Source organism: Drosophila virilis, chromosome 5, assembly GCF_030788295.1.
Source record: "Drosophila virilis strain 15010-1051.87 chromosome 5, Dvir_AGI_RSII-ME, whole genome shotgun sequence".
Classification (NCBI taxonomy): Eukaryota; Metazoa; Arthropoda; class Insecta; order Diptera; family Drosophilidae; genus Drosophila; species Drosophila virilis.
In genome coordinates, this window is record NC_091547.1 from 12,189,324 (window position 1) to 12,213,736 (window position 24,413).

The following is a 24,413-nucleotide window of genomic DNA, read 5'->3' on the forward strand; positions in this document are numbered from 1 at the left end:
TAATCTAGTCGCCTGCTGATACTGATCAAGAATATATACGCCTTCTAAGGTCGAATATGTATCCTTCTACGCGTTAAAAACTTCGTGACGAGCTTGTTATGCCCTCAACAAGGGCATTAAGATACCACAATGTCAGCGACATGGAATTAACATGTCAAGTTCAGTCCGGAGTGCAGCAGGTGTTTTTCCATTCCATTGTTAGCCAGGCCTACAGACTGCCCAGCCCCCAAATGTATATGGAAGAAGCCAAACCGATGGGAACTGTGCCGCCAGTTAGATGCCTTCTGTCAACTTGTTGAACAATGCCTTAAAGACTTATGTCAACAATTTACGCTGAATTATTTGCAATAAACTTAGCTTCAATTTCGATTGCATATATTTGCCAATCTAGCGCTAGGGGCTTGCCCGGGCCAACATCTATCTGTCGGGCCTAATTGAATTGTATGCAATCAATTGATAAAGCTCAATTGACATGAATTAGCGTTCACAAAGGCGCATGGAAACTTTTCGCTAAACTTAGCTGGCCCTGCAACGCATTTAAACCCTGGATGCCAGCAGGTGCTAACCTGGTCACAAATGCCGCGACGCGCCCAATTAGTTGCCATTAGTTGCCATCCCATTGATGGACACTTTGCGTTATTTGATTTGTGTCTAGCCGTCGTCCGTCGTTGCCCTGGCCCGGACCGGACCGAACCGGGCCGCATCAGCTGGCAGCAGGCAGCTGGCATCTTGTCAAAGACGCGTATTTATTTTGTTTCTTTTTTCCGCAATTGCAAATGAAAATCATTTTAATTGCCAATGCAGCTGATAGCGCCTCGCGTCTTATCCTCTCACAGTTTTCCAATGTCCGCTCGCCCACCCACCAGCCGCCCCCCTCACTCGTTGGCCTCCCCATCGCGACATCCTCAGCTGTGTGGGCGTGAGTGCCTGACGGCTCACGCGGCACGTAGTTGCTTTAAATAGAACTTTTCATTTTCACAGCTCGTGCGGCCACTTGATTTTTCACATTCATTACTCTAACAATGGGCATAACAGTCGTTCAGTCAATTGGCAATGAAAATTGTTTGATTAACTCATAAAACTAAATCAATTGCAATATATTTCTACTGAAGCATACCTTCTCGACTATTCTATAAAATATCTAAATATATTGCTAGTCTTAAGCATCAAAGAGTCGGCCGGACCGGAACACTATATGATATAGTTGCTATACGAACAATCCGTCAAAAATAATGTTTCCTTCTTTTATCAAAAACTTTGTTCTTGCTGAAGCTATCTTAATCAATCGTAAATGAAAGTTTTAAAAATATATATTTTATCTTAAGACTTATCCCAAACTCCTCACATGATAATAACTAATTAAAATTTGAGTAGAACCTCCATTATGTTAAATGTAGTGTATATTTTCTTCGGCTAAGTGTCGCCACCTTCAGCCGTCTCTTCGAATTTGGGTTTTCTTTAAATATTGTGCTGTGATGTGATCCCAGCTAGCGTATAAACAATAAGGATATACGATTTGGCCAGACAAAAGTGCTAAAAGCAAACAGAATGTGTAGCATATATATATTTAATTGCTCGTGATCTTGGATAGGGAACTTTAACTGTATTGCTAGTTCCGCTAGCTTCGATCGGAAATCGCGTCCCACATGAATCCACGGCGAGTACTTAGTCACTCGGCAAATTCCATGATTAGATGCCGCTGCTGCAGTCTTATCTCAGACCAGACCGCCAATTATGACAGTAATTCGGGGAACATATAAATCTTATCATTGCGAGTTGGTCCGTGTGGACCTAAAAGGGGTACTGCGACAGCCACGCAGCTGATTTATCACTGTGACATCATGCGGCACGGCACCAACTGAAAGAGCCAAGACGCACAGTGTAATATACTTAGTTTAACAAAAAAAGTTTTTATTTGCATAATATATTCGTGGTATTTGCCTAGTTATATGAACATAAATATATTTATAAACTTAGTTTTGTCACAAGGCAACTTAATTCATAAAATTAAAAGCAGGCAGCATGACGGCGCACAAAATGATAAAATAACAAAAATAAAAAGCAGTAATTGTTGTTGCTATTGTTTTCCAGTGCATACATATTTGCCTTTTGTTGTGAAATGGCTGGGCATTAGCGAATTCATTATCAGAGAGATTTACAAAAAATACAAAATGTTTAATAAGTTTTGTTGAAAACATCGCAGCAAGAAAAACAGCATTGATATTTGCAAAATAATTAGCGATAACCTTAACGACAAAGCGAGAGAGACGCAGAGAGCGCGCGCAGGAAGAAAACGCAAAGAGCGTGTGAGCGAGAGAGCGCGAGTGGGAGAGCTTGTCAAAGTCAAAATGCGCCAACAGTTTGCCGGCAGCAACAACTGCTTTGGCGCCGCGCAGTGTTAATTTGTTGCCATTTTTATGCACATGCATACACACATTTCCATACACATACACACACACAGGCACGCACACTATTATACATGGTCGTTCAATACACTCCCACAGGCGCGGCATATCCACGCTCCCGCGCTCACTTTTTACTTTCTGTACATGTGTGTGTGTGCGCGCTCACAATTCGCACTCTCTCTGATCTTTGATCACGTTTCTCACACGTTCGGCTCGGCACACAGCCGACGACTTCCACGTTCACGTGATGCGCAAGTGTACAATGCCAATCGGCTCTCGGCCGACGCTGACGCTGACGTTGACGCTTACAGTGGCGCACCCTCTCGCTCTGCCGCTGCGCCCCTTCACCCAGCACCTACAACACACGAGAGCTCTGTGTTGTTATTGCATTGACTGCTCTTTGCTCGCTTGGCAAAATGATTTGCAAAATTCGATCTTTGAATAAAGTACAACGCCTTCGGAATGACGTAAACATAAGCCTGGCACCGAAATAAACGAAAACTGAGAGATTAAAACTGACAAGATCGAGTTCGAGCGAGAGAGAACGAGAGACACGGGGCCCCATATCCGATCGCGATTTCACCACCGTCGCTGGCGCCCATAAACCTTGATTCATGCCGAATAGGCAGACAATAAAGTGAGTACTTCAGATTCAGATAACGTTCTATATTCTCTATCTTCGCTCTGGAGCTACCGGTTAAACTACAAGCGGCAAGAACTCGATTCTATGGCAGCTACTGAAATGTTGGCGCTCGGGGCTTCAGCTGATATGACAAGTGGCATATTATTTGCACTGTGATGTTGATAGCATCTGGCGCTTTGTCGCGCCGCGCTAAGTTGACTGGAAATGGTATAAATAACAGCGTTAAGATTCGTATTTAATGGTTTTCATTATCTTTTAATTTTGGGATTTTTCTTGTTGTTCTTGGACCCTGCAACAAAGGCCTGCTCGCGCCTCACGCTATCTGTTCGCTTGCCGTTCCATATTTCATCTTCTTAACACGTGCGCCTGCCCAAGTGGAAACAGCCCAAATGCAAACCTGTTCCGAAATTCTTGGGAACAGTTCCCGTTGGAACTGTCATTGCCTATATATTATAATTACGTACTAAGCCACATTGAAAGAGTTCAGCTCTCTTCTGTCTTAAGATCCGAATTAAATAAATGTACCGCTTAATATACTGTATATTTTCTAAGAGTAGGTTCGCCTCATGGAAGTATTTCGTAATCGCATTCGTCGTATCAAATATGCAAATAAACATGTGTTTATGTGTGCTTATGTACATATGTATGTATGTATGTGTCTGTGTTAACATACGGTCCATATCGCGTGCGTGTATTCAAATTCTGCTTATCAACAGATTCGCCTCACACGATCACGACCGCAACTTCCACATTTGCCATGCGGGCAATTTGGTTGCCATAAAGTGTGCACAAACATTTGCTATCAAAGGCGTGTACAGAGGGGGGCCTTTATTGCCCACGGTCCCCAAAAAACTCAAAAGTATAAAATTATTCCTGTCGTGTTCGTGAAGATTATTTTGCTAGAAACTTAAATTTATAAAGATTGTGCAACAATGCGACAAACAATAATTATTATTTCACTTTAAAAATGATTAAACTGTTATATCTTAAATTCCTTAAATTTGTAAAATACATATATTAAATACACTTCAAATGGAAAGCTATATGTATCTCAATGCATCATAGCGTGAAAAACTCAAATACATTCACAATCCACTCACATATTTATTCCAGAATATGTCTTTCTTTTTATATATCTCAATATAACGTACTCTTAAATAACTCACGCCCTATCCAAATTAACTTTTTGTTAATCTAGTCTGCTCCTAGGTTAGCGCTACATATTTTGTATCTTCTTGTTGAATATATTCACAATAATTTCTGCTTAACGAAACCCGTCAAAAAGTATGCTATAGTACAACTTAAATATAGTTCCTGAAAATGCCGCTAGGTTCATTTAATTGCGAAAAGTACATACTTATGAGAGTAACTGTATACACAGAGATCTCGATATTATAAAGACGCAATCCGCAGACAAATTGTTTAATAAAAAACACTTGTAACTCCTTAAGTCCTTGAGCTTAAGATAATATGTCTTATCGACTTCCGACGGCTCCATTGAAGCTGTTCTCTTACTAAGCCGAAATAGTTTTTGTATTTATATAATTTTATACTATTCAGTTATATTTCACAAATATATTGTTATATTAGGGAGATAATATACTCATCTGTAAACTTTAAACTGGTTGATCTCTAATATTCTGAAGCCTTCTATTTCTCATTTCCATCCTGCGCTTCCAACTCAGATGCTGAGTTGCTGTGCTGTTTGGCGGGTGGATCGTTCCAAGGCTGGACACTGGTACGACCAAAGATCAGGAAGAGCCCGTTGCCCGCCAAGTAGATGCCAGCTGCCACAAAGAAGACTATGCGCCATTGATTTGCGTCGTACTGTAAGAAAATGAGATTTATCACAAACCTTTCAAAACGGAGTAGCTCAAAATATGACCCACCTTATCGGTAACAACGATGCCCACCAGGAGTGGAGCAGCGAGACTCATTAAATTGGCAATTGCATTGCAGATGCCCATTAGGATGCCCGCAAAATTGGGCGACAGATCAATATGATTTATCAGGAAGCCCACGTGGCTGGCGGAGCTTATGCCTACGGTTAGGGTGAGCAGCACCACGGCCAGGCTGTCCATATGCCGCGGCACATAGCCGAGCGCAATGAGCAGGCACATGGGACCCCAAGTGCCAATTGAGTTAAAGAACTTCCGGTTGAACGAGAGCGAAATCGAATCCTTCCTCTGCATAAGCTTTGAGAGCCAGGCAAAGAGGAAGCTGAGCACAAGCATGGCGGTGTAGGGCAGAGCAGAGAGAACTGCATTGGCCTTGATGTCCTTTCCCAAGATGTTCTTCATGTAACTGGGAATCTGCGTCAGCAAGGTCCAAAAACCGTATGCATAAGCAGATTGTACGGCAACAAGCGCCAGGACAGCAGGTGAGCGGAAAAAGCTCAGCCAAGGCGTGGTCTGTTGATGGCTGGGCAGCTCCGCATGGGCACTTCGCTCGCTGGCCTGTCCCAGCTCTATCAGCTCTCGCTCCTCGGCGGATATGTTCTTGGAATCTGCCGGCGAGCTGGCACCCCAAAGAAAATAGACGACTGACCAAATGCAGCCCACGGCCCCGGATGCATAGAAGATGCAGGGCCAATCGCCAATGGAGACCAGCAGGCCACTGGTGGCCAACATTATGATGGTACCAAACTGGTTGCCTGCGTACGTAAAGTTGCCCAGAGAGGCGCGCTCCTTGGGTGGCACCCAAGCGGAAATCACCGTATGGGTCGAGGGGAAGAGCAATCCTTGGCAAATGCCCTCGACCAAACGCACCGCGCAAAGCAGCTGCCAGCCTCCCAGCCTGGCACAGAGTGGCGTCAAAATGGTCAGCACCGAGCAGATGGACAAGCCGGTTAGAATTGTGACCTTGCCGCCAAACCTACGTGCCAGAGGACCAGCTGGCACCTGGGTAAGCACATAGCCCCAAAAGAAACTGCTCAGCAACAGAGATTTTATCCTCTCGGACCAGTCGTATTCCTAAATGGCCAATGGATATAAACGTGAGTTTGACCTATATTTAATGAAAATTAGCTTTTACTTACGGGAAACTCGGCCATGGCCACAACTGCTACGGACAGGTTGACCCGCATGGCGAAGCCCACGGTAAGAGCGCAGAAAAGCAGAAAGATTTGCACATGACGTATTCCAAATCCAGAAGCTGTAGAAAAAAAATTAATCCAGGTGTGCTATAAAAAGATATGCTAACGCAGAGCTTCATTTCTTATGCTGAGCCACTCAAAATGATTTGTGGACTTCCAAGTTAGATAAGTGCGCTTCAGTTTTCTACATTGACCCACTTTTATATGCGCCTAACTTATCTCGAATTTAAAGCTATACATTTACTTGATAGCACTACAAAGTGATGAATTTTATATTAAATATTTCATAAAAATATTTTCATATAAAATAGTTCATCATTCAAACATAAGCAAAAATTATCCTTTAGATAAAAATCATCACTTTGTAGCTCTGTCAAGTGTATTTACGTATAAATTTTTATTATTATTTATTCTATTATTGTCATTATTTTACTCTAAAAAGAATAAAATGAATAAAATAAAATGAATAAAAATAAAATAACAATGTTTTAAATTTCGAAAATATGTGATCTATATACCTCGGCTTGGGCTACCTACATTCGTTTTCGAAACGACGATTCTTAACCATTTTGTTGCTGCTTTTGCTTGCCACTTGATTATGTTTATGTTGAGTCTTCAGTGCGTTGCATTACCGCACTTCACGAGATCTTTTCACTAACTAGCTGCTGGCTTAACGGATGTAGCATATTACGAGTTCTTCTGTACAACAAATGGTGACAGCTTCTGTGTTTATAATTGTATAAATCGCGTGCCGTCGGCACGACTAAAGTAAATATGCTTATTTGTTATTTGATAAGATAACACTCGGCTTTCAAAATATTCATAGAAGTACTTACCAAATGTTATGGTAATGCGATGACAAGGCGAATATACTTTAGAGGACAAGTTCCTTTTATGAACTGCATTTTTATAGACCAAACTATTCCTATTGAAGATGGTTAAAAGAGCATATTAGTTACCTGCACATGTATTCCATATATTCTTGATCAGGGTGGCAAGCTGAATCAATCTGTATCCGTCCGTCTATTTGAACACGTCGAGCACGTATACTCTAAGAGCTACACTTCATAACTTCTTCTTCTCGTATATCAAGTTGAATATTAATATCATTTTTATATCATTCGTAAATTTCACTAAATGGACAACGCGTATGTTGTGACGTTTCCTAGGAATAACCTTGGGCTTTTTTATATATGTATGCTAATGTGCGAATGCTTGAAATGGTGGAGGGTGTCTTACATGAATCTAGATAAAGATCTATAAATAGTAACTAAAGAATAGCAAAATAATTTCTGAGATATGAAGTATAAGACTGAAATACATTTGTAACACAGTACAAATACTTTGACTATAGACTACTAGAAATTTAAATAGCGGGAAAACTAGAAGGAGGCTAGAAAGCTTAAGATAAGAATTAATTTAGATGCTCATAATAGATATTTTATTATTCCTTAAGCCAAAAAGATATATGTACATACATACTTAATACGAACTATAGCTAAGCCATGATGCGGCTCACTCCATGATTTGTACGGTTAAAATAAAAATAAGTATACGATATTTATGGGTCTAGATGCACCCTGTCAACTGTTGTCTATACTCGGCCCGAATAATTAACATCATTTATCACAGCATTCCGATTTTTGCGATTCCATCTCTGGTATGGAGGTATGATCGACCTTGGCGGGAGGATCATTCCATGGCTGTACATCCGCGCGCCCGAATAGGACAAAGAGGCCGTTGCCCACCAGGTAAATAGCAGCGGCAACAAAGAACACAAGACGCCACTGTGCCACATCATGCTGCAAATAGAGATGGACAGAAATTACACATGAGACATATTAGGAACAAATCTCCAAGAGAAACCTACCTTATTGGTAACGATAACACCGACTAAGAGCGGGGCGCTCAGACTCATTATACTGGCCAATCCGTTGCTGATGCCCATTAAAGTGCCAGCAAAGTTGGGCGACAGATCGATGTGGTTTACCTGAAAGCCGAGGTGGCATGCGGCATTGATGCCCACGGTGAGCGTGAGCAGCACCACGGCCAGAGAGTCCTGATCCTTGGGCACATAGCCCAATGCAACAAGCAGGCACATCGGAATATATTGGCCAATCGTATTAAAGAACTTCCGGTTGAACGAGAGCGAAAGAGATTCATTCTTCTCCATAAACTTGGACACCCAGACAAAGAGGAAGCTCAGCACAAGATTTGCAATGTAGGGCAGTGAGGAGAGCAGCGCGTTTGATTTGATATCCTTGCCCAAAACATTATTCATGTAGCTGGGTATCTGCGTCAGCAAGGTCCAGTAGCCCCAGGCGGAGGCGCAGTGCACAGCGGTGAGGGCCAGGAATGGTCCCGAGGCAAAGAAGCTCAGCCAGGGCGTGGATTGTCGATGGCTCGGCTGCTGCGAGTTGACTGGTTTCTCGCTGGCCTGCGCCAGCTCAATCAACTTGAATTCCTCCGGTGAGATGCTCTTGGAATCCTTCGGCGAGCTTGCACCCCAAATATAGTAGACCACCACCCACAGGAAACCGCAGGCGCCAGAAACGTAGAAGATGCTCGGCCAGCCAGCTGCCGAGGAAGCGAGCAGCCCACTCGTGGCCAGCATAAGGATCGTGCCAAATTGACCGCCAGTATAGGCACAAGTAGCCAAGGAGCCTCGCTCTCTAGGCGGTATCCAAGCAGAGATTATCGTATGACACGACGGGAAGAAAACTCCCTGGCACAAACCTTCGATCAAGCGTAGTCCGCAGAGCAGCGACCAGCCACCTAGGCCAGCGCAGAGTGGCGTCAACAAATTGAGTACCGAGCAGATGGAAACGCCAGTCAACAGCGTTACCTTGCCTCCAAACCGGCGGGCCAAGGTGCCGGCGGGCACCTGGGTGGCCACGTAGCCCCAGAAGAAGCTGCTTAATACCCACGACTTGGTCTTCTCCGACAACGGGTATTCCTAAATAAATATGAATTAGTTATATAAGTCTCTATTTACAATCGCATTTACTTACCGGGAAATTGGGATTGATCGAGGCGGCATCGGTCATGGCCACAACAGCTACGGATAGATTAACTCGCATGGCAAAGCCAACTGTTAGACCGCAGAATAGTAGAAATATCTGCCAGTGACGAACACCAAGTGCACCTTTGGAATTTAAGAAAACTCAACTTATTACGATGAAAAGTCCAGGTCACCGAAAATATTTGATAAATCTTTAAAGTTCTCCCATATTCACTTCCCCAAATTAATTATCTTGCGGCAGTGCAGTTTTTAATGTAATTCCAATGGAAAATTTTTTGGGGTGTTTCGACTGGGATTGAGCCTTAAAATATATAATGCGTAATGCTGCAAATACAGCTATCTGCAGAGATAAGGTCAGTAAATCAAAAATGAATTACCCTTATGATTTGTTAATGCATTGTAAAATCTTGACTGCCGTTTCTATTTTACGTAAGAAAGCTGGCGAAGGTCAAAAGAGGACAGAAAACTAAAATAAACGATTCTTATGCAATTAAGATGCTTTTGTAATACGCAGTATACATATTTTTAATGGCAGTGCTCGGATATCCTTAAAGTCTTAACTCCTGATATTAAATGCCTACCTTCATCTTCGAAGCGACGATTTTTTGCTATGCTGATGCTGCCTGCCATTGTCTTTTGAGAAGAGTTCGGTATGGTGCATTACCACGGACCACGAAATCTTTTCGCTAACTAACTAATTTATATTTGGCTCAGCATCTTATAAGTGCTTTATCCGAAAATTATGATCGCCTGCCTTGCATTATATGAGTTGCCACAGTAATTATCTAAGTGGAAGAGGGGAAACACGACTTAAGTAAATATTTGCACAATCTGATAAGATAACAATGGGGTGTGAGTAAAACTGGTAGATGCATACAGTATTAAAGTATTTGCACAACAAATCGGCAACTGAATATATAGACAAATATCAACCAGAGCAAATTTGTAAGGCGCTTCTGTATAAATACGTTGTCATTTGATAATTATGCTTGTAAGCTATCGCTAATTTATGGATTGTTTCAAGTTGATTGACAATATCGTAAATACGTTAAGCCCACTTCCTTTCTGGGCATGCCTTGAACCAGCACTGACTGGCACTGGCAAAGTTTCTTTAAATTGGATGGACATTATCGAAACTTTGGAAAAACCACTTCCTCGCTTGTCTTGAAACAAAATAATTGTACACTTTTAAGTAAGATAGACGTGATAGAAAAGATAGACGAATTTAAATAAATTCCCGATATCTAAATTGGATATTTATTAAAGTAAATAACAAGATCTTATCTATTTAACAAAAACCCCGCCTAAAGGCCGGATGACTAACAGTCTCTCTCGGCAATCTTCTGTGACTCCAACTGTGGCGTAGAGCTGCGACGCACCTTTGCTGTAGGATCGTTCCACTCCTGGATATCCGCACGTCCAAAGATTAAGAAGAGGCCATTGCCCACCAAATAGAAACCAGCGGCAATGAAGAAAACAATGCGCCACTGGCTAGCATCATGCTGTCGAGAAAAGGAGATAAGAAAGTTAGAAAACAGTCGTAAATCCTACGAAAAGCTACAGAGAACCCACCTCATTGGTAACAATAATGCCCACCAGCAGTGGTCCAATGATGCTCATGACATTGGCAATTCCATTACTAATTCCCATTAGAACGCCGGCGAAATTCGGGGAGAGATCAATATGATTTATAACAAAGCCCAGCTGAGCACCCGAGCTAATGCCGACAGTGAGTGAGAGCAGAAGCACAGCAAGGGTATCTTGCTCCTGCTTCACATAGCCAAGGGCAACAAGCAGGAACATTGGAATGAATTGGCCAATTGTGTTGAAGAACTTCCGGCTAAAGACCAGGGAGACTGACTTTCTCTGCAAAACCTTTGAGAGCCAGACAAAAAACCAGCTGAGCAGCAGCATCACGGTATAAGGGAGGGAGGAGAGCAGCGCATTAGCCTTGATGTCCTTGCCAAGAACATTCTTCATGTAGCTCGGTATCTGTGTCAGCAGAGTCCAAAATCCCCAAGTTGAAGCGCAGTGCGCAGCTGTCAGCGCCAGGAATGCCGGCGATGTAAAGAAGCTCATCCAAGGCGTGGGTAGGCTCTCCTTGGGCTGCTCTGGCTTGGTATCCACCTCTTTAGCCTGCGCCATCTCAATCAGTTGCCTCTCTTCATCTGAGATATTCTTTGAAGCGCCCGGCGAGCTGGCACCTCTCAGGTAGTATCCCACTACCCAGACACAACCCACACCACCGGATATGTAAAAGATGCTGGGCCAGCCAGCCATGGAAGCTAGCATGCCGCTGGTGGCCAGCATTACAATAGTTCCAAACTGTGCGCCCATATAGGCATAGGTGCCCAGCGAGGCTCGTTCAGATGGCTGCACCCAGGATGATATCAATGTATGGTAAGATGGGTAAAGCACACCTTGACATATTCCCTCAAGCAAACGCACGCCACAAAGCACCTGCCAGCCACCCAATCTGGCGCAGAGTGGTGTCAAAACATTCAGCACGGAGCAGATGGACAAACCTGAGACAATTGTGGCCTTGGCACCAAACTTGCGTGCCAAAAGACCAGCGGGCACCTGGGTCATCACATAGCCCCAGAAGAAGCTGCTCAGCACCAAAGACTTTGTTTGTTCGGTCCAGTGGTATTCCTAAATGGGCAGAGGGTAAAGAAGTTAATTGCTGTAGTATAGCTCAACCTTCCGTTCAGGCAGTTCTTACAGGCAGTTCAGTCATGGCCACAATTGCGACGGACAGGTTAACTCGCATGGCAAAGGCAACCATCAGGCCACAAAAGAGCAAAAACATTTGCATGTGACGCTCGCCCAGACCAGAGCCTGGAATAAGATGATGATATTAAACAAAATTGTTTATGCTAGAATATATTAGGCATAAGTATTTAAATAAAGTTATTCTGCGGATAAACTAGCTTACAACAATTCTTACTGCACTGCAAGCCTAGGCAGAGGCGAGCCCCCGTTGGGGGCCTTGATGAAATATCTTTATTACAAGAGTATTTCTTATCTATTTACCATACAGCACAAAATGTCATCGGCTTTAGTTTTATAAAATGACCATTAAATCAACTATGTTAATAATGTGGCAGTCAAGAAGCAGATTTATTACTTCGGTGAAATTTTAGTGGGAATGACTCGTTCCCGAGAATCTACGCAAAAATGAGCTATTTGACTTGATAAGATTGCATAAATTACAGTGAAGATTTATGTTTGAAAATGAGAATAAGATTTGTTGGTTTGATTACGAAATGAGACTCATTCAAGTTGAAGGCTGCTGACTTTCAGCTCACCTCAAAACACATTATCCAAGCTACATTGACAGGATTTTAAGAAGAAACACACTCCTTTTTTACTTTGTCTAGGATTGCAGCATTGGCAACGATATTTAAATATATTTTTATATAGTTCACTGATTTACAAGTCTGGCAGCAATAATTGAGCCAACCTACCTTCATCTTCGAAGCGACGATTCTTTGCCATCTTTATATTCCTGGATCTTTTATTTCAGAGTTTAGCTCCTTTCTCTGTTGCGTTACCGAACGCTACGAAACCTTTTCACCAACTAGCCGATAAATATTAGACTCAGCATCTTGGCAGTCTTTCGAGTCCGTAAATTTGGAAGCCTCCTTGCCGCATTTAACTGTCACAACTGCTTGACTGACGGCTCGAGTGCCCCAGCCCTTGCTTGACATATGCAAATATTTCTAGCGATAAGATAGCTAAAAAGGTGCGACTGAAGCTAGAAAATGCACACGTTATTATTTTGTAAGAAAACACAACTGGATAAAATTAAATACCCGCTGATATTGTTTGAATAAGCTAAGCTAATCTCAAAAAAAAACATTATGATAATACTGACTATTTGAGTCTATGCAAAAAACTTGCCAGCACAGATAAATTCCCAAAATCGTCTATTAATGAAAATGCAAGTAGTAGTAACGAAAATTGTGTAGTTTGCAACAACTTTAGGCAACAAAAATGTTGGTCTTAAATTATTTAAGCAAATATATATTTTCTAATTAAAACAACTTTTCAACAGCTTTTTCTCTTCACGGAGTTTTGGTATCTAAAATTCGTGCTGATTGTTTTTGGCACACGTCGCTATGGACACAACTTTTTTGAGTCTGATAAAACAATTAATTAACGCCCATAGCAATTAATCTAATTAAGTGAACAACTATCAAATACCCTGAACCTTTTCCTACCAAAACAAGAAGTAGCTCAAGCTTTAATAAATATATATACCTGAGTACCTACATGCTAAATTTCATTTCTCTAGATCATAAGACCCAAGAGTTATGCTCAGATTCTTATGGATTGTTATCGTTGATTTGCAATAAACAATAAGTTTGTTATGTTTTCAACCTGCGTTCAAAAATTCAAGTCTCTAGCTCTTATAGGTTCTGAAAACGACGCACTGACAGGCAGATGAAGATGGCTAAATTGACTCGGCCACTGACGCTTAACAAGGCTATATACACTTTATGGGATCAGATTGCTATTACATACATGTGCAAAAAACAAAAAAAAAACGTTGCATTCACAAACACACACTTATATGGCTGCATTGCTTCTGATGTTTTTCATTCACCTTTTCAATCACTTGCCGGTCAAATTTTCTAAACACTTTTCGCAGGGAAGCTTCATTCAAAATTTAAGCACCTCAAATCTTACAATTTAAGCTTATTTATTTAGGACAAAGTCTTTCATATACATATATAGACTTTGGAATTGCCTTAACGCATTTTTGTGATTTCTTAACATTTTATAATTATATATATATATTTTTTCGTCATTTGGTCTTTATACACATATGCAACAAGGCCTAATCTACAGACTACACGCTAAACTTATACGACAAATTCAGATAATATATATATGTTTATATATATATATCATAGTGTACAATATAGAAATACGAAACAAATGCGAATTCGCTGGGACGATGTGAGAATACATCTCCTCGAATTCCAGTTAGATTGGCGACTTCTGTCGATCGATGATCGAACCAGCCAGTGGGCTGGAAATGTGAACTAGATGACTAGCGATTCTCCCTCTCTCTCGTCGGGGGACGCAACCGGCGCACCTCTAATGCTGAGACTCCACCTGCGGTGTGGAGTGGCGACGCGGCTTGGAGGGTGGATCGTTCCACGGCTGCACATTGGCGCGGCCAAAGATGATGAAGAGACCATTGCCCACTAGATATATGCCGGCAGCAATGAAGAAGACAACGCGCCACTGTTCCACATCGTGCTGCAAAGAGAAAGTGAGAGAGTCATTAGCATGCCTGCTTCTGCTCGAAGGATTCTCCACAAGCACTCACCTCATTGTTAACAATGAATCCGACCAGGAGAGGCGCAATGATGCTCATGATGTTGCCCACACAGTTGGTGATGCCCATGAGAATGCCTGCAAAATTGGGCGACAAATCAATGTGATTGATCTGAAAGCCAAGATAACAGGAGCCATTAAAGCCAACTGTTATGGTCAGGAGAATGACAGCCAGATTGCTCTGATCACTGCTGACATAGGCCAGGCCGATGAGTGCGCACATGGGCACCCACAGGCCGATGGAGTTGAAGAGCTTCCGGCTAGCCACAGTCGAGATGCAGTTTCGCTTGTTCAGCCACATGGCAATGGCCGAGAAGATAAACGACATGACGAACATGGCTGCGTAGGGCAGAGCCGAGAGCAAAGCATTCGACTTAATATCCTTGCCAAGCACATTCTTCATATAACTGGGTATTTCGGTGAGCAGCGTCCAGAAGCCCCAGTTGTTGGCGCTGTGCGATGCGATCAGCGCCAAGAAGGCCGGAGAGGTGAAGAAACTGAGCCAGGGCGTGTGCATCTGTTCCTTGGGCTGCTCCGACGTCGCTTCGCTGGCTTGCGCCATTTCGATCATCTTACGCTCCTCCGTAGAGATTTTCTTGTAGTGCGCCGGAGAGCTGGCGCCCCAAATGAAAAAGAGTATGGCCCAGATGCAGCCAACGCCTCCTGAAATGTAAAAGATGCTCGGCCAGCCAGCGGAAGAAGAGGCGAGTAGTCCGCTCGTGGCCAGCATAATGATGGTGCCAAACTGATTGCCCGCATAGGCGGCGGTGCCCAGGACAGGTCGCTCATTGGGCGGCACCCAGGCCGAGAGCAGCGTGTGCACGGATGGAAAGACCACGCCCTGGCACAAACCCTCCACGACGCGCAGGGCACAGACCAGCTGCCAGCCACCCAACTTGGCAAACAGAGGCGTCAGTATATTAAGCACTGAGCAGATGGACAAACCCGTCAGCAGCGTAATCTTGCCGCCAAATTTACGTGCCAGCTGTCCGGAGGGCACCTGGGTAAGCACATAGCCCCAGAAGAAGCTGCTCAGCAGCAGAGACTTGGTCTTCTCCGGCCATTTGTACTCCTGAAAGCATTAATTGTAGACGTGCATTGTATAGATCTTTGTGGACAGTACTTACAGGAAAGTGAGGATTAGCTTCAGCAGCATCTGTCATGGCCACGACGGCCACAGATAGATTGACGCGCTGGGCGTAGGCAACGGCCAGGGCGAAAAAGAAGAGGAACGTTTGCAAGTGGCGTATACCCAGACCATGTTCTGAAAATATAAATAGATTGCGATTGGTCATTAATACGCATAATCAAGCATACGTAATATTGAACTTCAACTTGATTCACACATGTATGTACTTGACAGATCGATCAGCCAGACGCCTTCAATATGTGCTATCAGCTATTGGCTGTAGGTCACATGTAGGTCAGTAGCCTGCTGTCACTCTTTAGCTAAAATCTTTTGTTTTTGCGTAGCACTTAAATGGAATATTACCCCAACAGGCCCCCCCAACGGCCAAACACATCTACACGTGGCTGCCTATGGAGCGGGCAGCCATACATAATCATATAATCGTATATCAAGGCGTGTTTTTACCACCTCTTTGTTGGCAGATACTATCACGTCAGACTTTCGTTTCATTTCGCTTCAGATTTACTATAGCTTATCTGGCCAGACGAGCAGATAAATTATGTGCGGCTACCAGTGTTTATTGGGCGAGGGTCTGTGTGGGTTATGAGAATACCCAAAGAAAAAAATTCCATTCACTATGATTGTTTATCTGGGCTGTCGCCCCCGCCAAAACTGGCGCCAATTTGGCAGCCGCTTTGTCGTCATTGCCACGCCCTCGCCCCTGCTTACGCCAGTCCTTTGTGGGTATTTTAGGTAAGATAAGTTTCTGCCTTGTTTCGAATGCGTAGAACTGATTAAGATATAACCGCTTTACGCTGCTTTTTTATACGCTCAGCGCCTGACGCAGCTTTACAGCTGTAGTTATAAAATTTGGGGGGCTCGTCTTTAACGTTAGTTTCTTATCATTTCGGTTAAACGTGTTCAGAGATTAAAACCTTTTAGCTGAAGGAATTATTTTACGGTTCCCTCTTACTCTAAGCCATTATAGCAAACTATTTGAACTAAGCACATAGTTTTTTCTAATTGTAGATCGAGTACACTTGATCACTATGCTTTGCAGAACCAGTTAAATCAATATAATATACACAATCATTCAGAACTAACAGCTTATAGCTCGTCAGTTGCCATTGCGATTGCCAAGCTCTAGTGAAGCGGAACAAATGCGTATCTCGGAAGACACACAAAACTATAAGAGCTGTGTAAATATGCTATCGATTAATTAATTTTCACAATAATCAATTCAATACAGCCAAAACTTATTGACTTATTGACACAATAGTTGGGCTAAAGTCAAACAAACCTTGCTCTTCTTCAAAGCGACGATTCTTCACCATGGCGAATATTGAATTCCTTTAATTCTGAGATTTTCGAAGATACCTTTGAAAATGTATCAGTATTGCAATTTTTTGAATACTTGTTGAAAACTGCTCAATGTGACAGAACCGCACGCCACGGAGCCTGTTCAATAACTAACTGATTGATGCTTTATAGAGCATCTGATTTGCAAAGACTAAAAGTTCTAATAATTTTCAACACCTTCAATGCTTGACTAGATGCGCCTAATCTAACAAAGGCTGTTTTTTGCGTATGTGTGTGTGTTTGTCTATGTGTGTGATTCAAATGTATATGCTGTAAATATATTTATTAATGTACATTTAAACGGTAGCTCACAACTAAGCCCGTGTCGAGCGTTTATGCCTATCTGGTGGATCTTTAAATACCCACAATAAATCTTTAATTAAATGCAAGCCATAAATCGCAATTAACTATACAAATTTTTTCTCAAATTGCTGCATTAAAGTAATCGACGTGCATAAAAACTTATCTAAAATCGAACTCAGCTTTAAATTTGACCTAGTTTTAATGCTAAAAACATATTTAAACTAAGCCGTTGGCTGCTTGGAAGTAATTGCAGCTGGCAATGCTGCTTTTTCAAAATTAAAGCTTTCAAGCAGAGCTTTTGTCGGCGCCAAACTTATACAACTTTTGTTTTGAGAAGCCAGAGCTTATTGTTTACAACAGTGAAGACACCACATAACGAACCGCAGCTTTTGACTAAGCTTTGCTTCGCTTTTTTTTGCCGCATCTCGGCAAAGCTCCCGTTAAAGTTGACTGATCGCGGTTAGCTGAGTGCACTTGTAAATGTAATTGTAATTGTAATAACAATTATTAGGTTTTTCTCACACACCTGAAAGCGTGGCATGAATGACGCGTGCGAATGATAAATGGGTGGCAGTTGGGCCCGCTGATGCATAAGTCACTGAGCTTAGCCCCACAGCCAGTTAATTATAATTAGAGATATTTGTAACAAGGGCCTTACAGCAGACTCGACTAATTAAAAGCTGATAGGCTGAGGGCTCGCTTGTGCGCATATTGCGTATACGCCTCGGGGCAAACCCTCATGTGAGCGCGATAAGCATAGGTACTTATTACTTAATGCATTGTTTTCAGATTGATTTTTCCTGAACGCTTACACATTAAGCCCAATGACTTTGAAGTGTCCATCAGATAGAGTTAACGATAATGGCATGACAACAACAAGCAGATAATGGCTGCATGCCACTTGTTGATAGCTGATGGAAAATCTGATTTGTGCGTCACGGTGCCAAAATGTATGTCACATAGATTGACGCTGCGAGGGTCTATCATGCTCTTTGCTCATGCTCGAGCGTAATTTTAATTTCTCTCCTTTTTTATTTTTGGCAACCGTTAAACTCGCTGAGCGTGTTTTATTTAGCTGTATCCGTAGCAGTAGCCATAGCAGTATCTGTATCTGTATGTCATTGTGAGGCTAGACAGCATTGAACTTGGCGATTGAGTGTGTGTGTGTGTGAGTGTGCCTGCTGTGCTGGTGTCAACATAAACATAAACCTAACGCCTTGTGCCGGCGCCTGGCGCCTACCTTGCCGCTATGAATAATTTGTACGTTTTTTTTTTTTGAGGTACATTACAATTACATAATCAAAAGTCGGCATCGTTTTAAATATATAATTTATGTCTTTACGGAAGGAATTTCAATTATTTTGTCAAGTGCTAAAATAAAACAAATTAACATATATATTAAACGTATACATACATACACACAGATATATATATATGTGTATATATGATTTTAAGCATTTAGCTGGAAATAAAGTACGGGAGGAGGCCTGTGCACCTTCCTGTAATTAGCGTTCGATCCCTTTTAATTGTATCTGGCTGATAGCAGCTGCACGCGATTTAACTTTAGTCAAAACAGGAACATAAATTAAGCTTAGCAAATATGCGAGATTTATGTTTTACCCATATACGTCGCTAATTGTTCAAAGAAATTATCTCTAGTTGGCAGCTGGGTAGCTAGTTTCTAGCTGCCAGTATCTCAAATCTATTGCAGTGCTTGACATGCGCTGTCGCTCATTAAGCGATCTGTACTAAACTGGAATCTCGCCGGAGAGTCTCTCGAGAGTGTGTCTTGATAGACTGCCTGCCTGTCGTTGGCTGTGCGTGCTTGTTATTGTTTGCCTGCCCGTCAGTCCGCCCCACAGACTTAGTCAGACGGCGTTGACAAGCAACAAATGTTTGCTCCAGCTCCAATTGCTGTGCAAATTTGCATACAAACTTTGACGATTTACGGCCAGAAGCAATAAAAGTGTTTGTTGTTATTGTTGCTCTGCTGCTGTCAGCTTCCTGTCTGAATGGTCATGTTTTGGAGCCACCTTTCCAGGTCGGCACACGAGTGCCGGACCAGCTATAGCACTCCGTTATTTATGCCCATGCAAATTTATTATCTAATTAGCAATGGCTAATCATAATATCATATAAATATAATTAATACGCTAACTCTGTACTCAAAATATAACGCACGGAATTAGAAAGTTAAACATTTGCGCATCTAGCTAAACGCTCCTTTGAGCTCTTGTGCAATTGCCCAAGTGCTAAACAATTTCACTCAACACTTTTTTATGACAGCTTCAAGTCGGCTGATGCCGAAAATTCCACTGCGTTTGCCCCGCTGTATAAGCTTTTGGTTCATGAATATTGAGTTAACTGAAACTACAATAAAAGAATAATAAAATACTAAAACAAAATATTTACGCAGAACTTGATTAATTTTAGATCAGATCATGTTGTTTGTTTTATTAACTCAAAGTCACGCAGAGTTCAACAAAATTCGAATATTATTTATCAGCTTTGTTTGGAATTTGTTTGCCTACCGAATTAAATTTGCAGAGCATGACTATTAAGATCAGCAAAAAATTATATATATATATATAAATTTACTTTTCCAATCAAAATTAAATTGTTTGAGTATATATGCATTGTTTTAGAGAGTTTTACAAAGGCATTTAATATGCGAGTGAATAAATTTTATTTCAACTATTTAAATATACTTGGTATATAAATTTAATTGAACAACTCTAAATAATCAAAAATACATTAAATACGCAAATTTAACTTTAAATTTGCTTTTTGTTTATTTTTACGTAATAAATACTAGGGTTGTCAATTAAAAGAGAAATTTCAAATATAGACCACATTTATAACTTGACATATTTTAATCAAAAATAAGTTGAAAATACAAAACAAATATATATTTTGTGTATTCAATAGAATACTAGAATTGGAACATTAGAACTAGGATTAAAATTTACTAGAATATGTCTTAAAAAAATGTTTATGCTAACTATAGAATCGTTAGAATCTCCATTGCAATGCTGAAGCAAATCTTTTAAGCAAGGTTTTGAAGATGATTTTTATATTAATTAATAATAATAATAAATATTATTATTAAACAATTCTAATCCTTTCTAACACATTAATTGCAAACTCATTCTGACAAGCAATATTTAAAGCAGTTCTCCCTCATATTCCGATCATCGCATGCTCTAAAACTTACTTGCGCCCTCCGCTTCCGCTTCCTTTTTATTTTCCCCTGAGGTACTGTTTGCGTTAACCGCCATATTTCCTTTATTTCCGCCACAGCACAGGAACTTCATTTATTTTTTTTTTTAAATACTTATGTACAAATTATAAGCAATAAAGCGCGAATTTGTTATTTTAATTTTTTTGGGGTTTTATTTATTTTACATTTGTTCCGTTGGCAGCGTGTTGTTGATTGTTTTTCTTTTTTTTTTGCAATTGTTTTTCCTATTGTTTACGACCGTTGCTCGCGCCAATGAATTATTTTTTAGCATCAGTTTAATGTGCCGTAACAATTGGGTTATATTTGCCGCACTCCTCGCACTACTATTGCCCAGCAATTTGTAGGGTATCGATCGTTGGTAATGCGATTGCTTGCATTTTAACTGTTTCGAATGCAAAACAAACCGATTGTTTTTGCCTTTAACTTTCGATAGATCGCTCGGCGATAGATTATATATGGGCTGGACGCGTCGCGCTTGCAGTTTACAGACCGACTGAACGCTGAGCCGACGCTGGCCGCTCCATTTATATGGCAATCGCGTTCGGCGCTGCCCGCCCGGTGTCGCCGCTTTCTACGCTCGGCCACTTGAACACGCTCCCGGTGAGCGGCGGGCGGCGTTTGTTGTAAGCGTCGCCGTCGCTGTCGGCGGCGACGTCAGCATGAGCGGCACTTGAGCGTCACGTTAACTCCCAGCACACTTCTAGCCCGTGGACAACTGGGGTTAGGGACATACAACTCGAATCGAATCTTATCGGAATCTTCTTTAGATTACACTTTGGACGGTGCAGCCACGAGCAAGTCAACCGCCGGGGACACTGTCTCCGCTTCTGGCCGTGGCCCAATATCAGGTGTCGTCGATCAATCTATAGATATGATCCGGATGTTCTTCATAAAACATCATTATATACAGGCCAGACCTCTCAGTGTGCTATCTGAATGTACCTATGCATGCCTGGTACCGAAATATCACAACGGAAAATTTATTTCGGGAATACCTAATGAGACTTCTCCGCCTAATGCCTTGGACATGATCTCTGGGCATGATCATGGCACCGTACTACGGCGTGCTGGCATGCTGCAAGCCAAAACAAGCTGCCTTAAACGCCTCAAACTGGTTGATGGGACAACAACAATTTGGCATAGCTTGACTTGTCCAGAAGCAACAGTTGGCATAAAGCACTTGACGCACATTCCGCAAATGCCGATCATTTAGCACTTGACATTCGACACAATCGCAGACTTTTACTTTCTTTTCCGATTGGAACGGAATCATTTAGAATGGACTTTTCACAGCTGTGTGTTAGTCGCAGCAATAGTTGGCTTAATAATGATTGGAAATTCTTAGCCACGTATAGTTCATGCCTGGTTGAACCAATGGAATTCTCATTGTTATGTCGACTTTACACCGACTGTGTGTGCGAGTGTGTGTGTGTGAATGTTTTTGCCCTTTTTGTTTTTTCTTTGTTTTTAATATAGTTTTTTTATATTGTCATCGTGCTGACGACGCTTTTGGAATTTTATTTTAGACAATAATTGAATTTTATTGCCCGTTAACTGACAGCAATTGATTTTTTCGTACTTTAAAACTGCATTTCCCAGTCATTCAATTTGATCAACTTAAGACAGCAATGCACATACATATGTATTTGCATTAATTTAAATGTTTCAGATTAAAATATTATCTTTAATAGTTAAAAAGAAGAAAAAAACCCCATTTATTAACAATTTACACTTTGTGATAAATGAAGACTAAATCTATCCTTGCTTTCATTTGAGTTAAATTAATATGAAATAAGTATAACTCATTTAAAGTGAAGCAAGGAAATCTACAAGATAGTTTTATTTATTCAGCCTGCACTAATCAATTTCAAGAAATCCCTGATTGAATTTTACTCTTAATATCGAACGACCGAGCTCTTACAAGTTCTAAAATCTGCTGTAGAAACAGCTGCTTAATTTAGTTCAGTTCCGGCTGTCGGTTGAAGATTTATGAGGCTCGTGCCAGGCACTCAACTCTCAGATTTTCACTACATAAAAAATATAAATCGAAAATCATTAAAAGATTTTAACAACAATAAATCGTAGACCAATTGAATAAATGCGCTTACTCAAAGACGAATATATTTTGTGTCTGCCTGCAACCAAATGATGCAGCACTTTCTCGTACTCGAAAAACCCAGCCACGCTATGCTTTAGTACATGCACTTGTATCTGTAGCTGTATCTGAGGCTCTAACTGTACTCTGTAAATATGCATCTGTGCTAGTTGAGGTACATAATAATGATAGTACGAGTTGTTTGAGCCGTGTGTTTAGATTCTTTTTGTTTTGCTAGCCGTAGTGTTTAGGGGCGATTCGGCTCGAATATAATTACCGGGGCAATGCAATTGCATTTCAAATTGGCCCCCGTTCATGTTCGGTTAGACATACGAGGGGCATACGAGGCAGCAGCCGCAATTATACTATTGACATATTTTATACAACAACTAAATGAACAGTTGCAATGCATTACATATATTTATTTTACGACGTGTCTCCCGCATCGCATTGTGCTATATAACCCAACCAGCTCATCGCATTTTGTCAATATTATTCCTATACTCTATATTTAAAAATAAAATATTAAAACCGGGTATCTCAAAGTTACATTTTCTGTTACTCAAATCTAAAAAAATACAATTGTAGCTGAACATTTAAAGCTATAACTGATAAATTTGGCTTACATACACATTCCATAATATTTAGCTAATAAATACCTATGTTATTCAATTGATTTTTGATTGAGTGCTAGATATGAGCATTGTACTACTTACAGGGTATTTTCGAACCAAGCAAACTCTACTATCAGATATGCAAAGCGAGCCGTTGGCTGAACTTGACCAAAGCCAAAGTCGCCTGGCCAATTTAGTTCCTTAATTTTACTTGCCCGTCGTTCACATGTAAATTCAAGTTCAAGTTCCCAGTTTTAGCCACCCGCTCAATGGAAGCTCAGTCTGGCAAAATTGGCGAATATCGTCGGTATCGGTATTACTCGGTATTGTGAGCACAGCGTTGTGCATGCTAATTACCATATGATCGCCGATTTCGACCAAAAACTCCACAGTTGAGTCGGCGCTCAATGACATTGATTAGGCGGCCCCCTCGCGCGCTCTCATCAAAAAACAAAGCCTAGGCCAAGCGGTTGCTTAACTATTCAGATAGCGATTCCATTTTGCGATTTTGGTCAGCGGTCTTTCAACCGAACCTCATTACGTATTTACGTACATTGAATGGGGAAATTGGATTTAATATGCGATCGTTAATATATATTGTTCTCTGTATTTATTCTCTGGGGTTTCTACATAGCTGTATGCAAATTCAAAAAACATTTATAAAACTATTTTTAATTGCTAATCGGCAGGTCGTAGAAAAAAAAACTGATTACAATTCGGTCCGTGAATTATTTATATTTAGCCTGGGATTAACTTTAAATTATTATATATTTGTTCGAGCTTGTGATCCACCAAAAATACTTAGAAATGGAGCATATCATCTTGCAAATCTCACATAAACAACTATTATCGAGTACATGTTAAAATGTTTCAAAAGATATCAAAAATGTTACAGCCATTGACGCGCGAAGTGCGTCAATTGTCTGTCAAGTAAAATGTTTATCGAAAAAGTCGCAGAAGAGTTTTTTCTCATTCAATGCAAGAGAGAACCAAAAAAGAACCAAGATTCGAATTTAGTAAAAAGCAGTATATATCGAGCATTAGATACTCTATAAAACATGAGCTGCAAAATCCAAGTCCATGAACTTTCTTTTTAATATACCCTATAAACATGAGTTCTTATCTAATCAGTGAATACATAATTTAATTATAAGCCCAT

The 24,413-nt window shown here is 41.1% G+C and overlaps 4 protein-coding genes and 1 long non-coding RNA gene across 6 annotated transcripts; 1 reads left to right on the top strand and 4 right to left on the bottom strand.

The window, feature by feature from the left end:
• The first annotated feature begins 2,384 nt into the window (after positions 1-2,384).
• On the top strand, positions 2,385-3,599 carry LOC116650940 (uncharacterized). The gene is made up of 2 exons (XR_004303949.2): positions 2,385-3,255; positions 3,349-3,599. It is a non-coding gene; the product is annotated as an uncharacterized lncRNA (long non-coding RNA).
• Positions 3,600-4,490: 891 nt separating this feature from the next.
• On the bottom strand, positions 4,491-6,837 carry LOC6627199 (putative inorganic phosphate cotransporter). The gene is made up of 4 exons (XM_002050235.4): positions 6,680-6,837; positions 6,086-6,201; positions 4,938-6,020; positions 4,491-4,875 (listed from the first exon to the last, which is right to left on the bottom strand). The coding sequence occupies exons 1-4, from the start codon at positions 6,708-6,710 to the stop codon at positions 4,699-4,701; spliced, it is 1,407 nt and encodes a 468-aa protein (XP_002050271.1). The 5' UTR covers positions 6,711-6,837; the 3' UTR covers positions 4,491-4,698.
• A 732-nt stretch (positions 6,838-7,569) lies between these two features.
• LOC116650982 (putative inorganic phosphate cotransporter) lies at positions 7,570-9,844 on the bottom strand. The gene is made up of 4 exons (XM_032436386.2): positions 9,746-9,844; positions 9,154-9,287; positions 8,013-9,098; positions 7,570-7,944 (listed from the first exon to the last, which is right to left on the bottom strand). The coding sequence occupies exons 1-4, from the start codon at positions 9,792-9,794 to the stop codon at positions 7,762-7,764; spliced, it is 1,452 nt and encodes a 483-aa protein (XP_032292277.1). The 5' UTR covers positions 9,795-9,844; the 3' UTR covers positions 7,570-7,761.
• Positions 9,845-10,388: 544 nt separating this feature from the next.
• LOC6626430 (putative inorganic phosphate cotransporter) lies at positions 10,389-12,787 on the bottom strand. Its single transcript, XM_032436387.2, has 4 exons — positions 12,632-12,787; positions 11,887-12,002; positions 10,737-11,816; positions 10,389-10,666 (listed from the first exon to the last, which is right to left on the bottom strand). The coding sequence occupies exons 1-4, from the start codon at positions 12,660-12,662 to the stop codon at positions 10,484-10,486; spliced, it is 1,410 nt and encodes a 469-aa protein (XP_032292278.1). The 5' UTR covers positions 12,663-12,787; the 3' UTR covers positions 10,389-10,483.
• Positions 12,788-13,896: 1,109 nt separating this feature from the next.
• On the bottom strand, positions 13,897-21,043 carry LOC6626429 (putative inorganic phosphate cotransporter). Of its 2 annotated transcripts, none has more exons than XM_002050233.4 (4): positions 16,943-17,099; positions 15,641-15,777; positions 14,506-15,585; positions 13,897-14,435 (listed from the first exon to the last, which is right to left on the bottom strand). In XM_002050233.4, the coding sequence occupies exons 1-4, from the start codon at positions 16,974-16,976 to the stop codon at positions 14,271-14,273; spliced, it is 1,416 nt and encodes a 471-aa protein (XP_002050269.1). In that variant the 5' UTR covers positions 16,977-17,099; the 3' UTR covers positions 13,897-14,270. The 2 variants fall into 2 exon arrangements, with proteins under 2 accessions (XP_002050269.1, XP_015029965.1); XM_015174479.3 differs by lacking the exon at positions 16,943-17,099 and adding an exon at positions 20,519-21,043 and having other exon boundaries at positions 13,898-14,435.
• Positions 21,044-24,413: the final 3,370 nt, after the last annotated feature.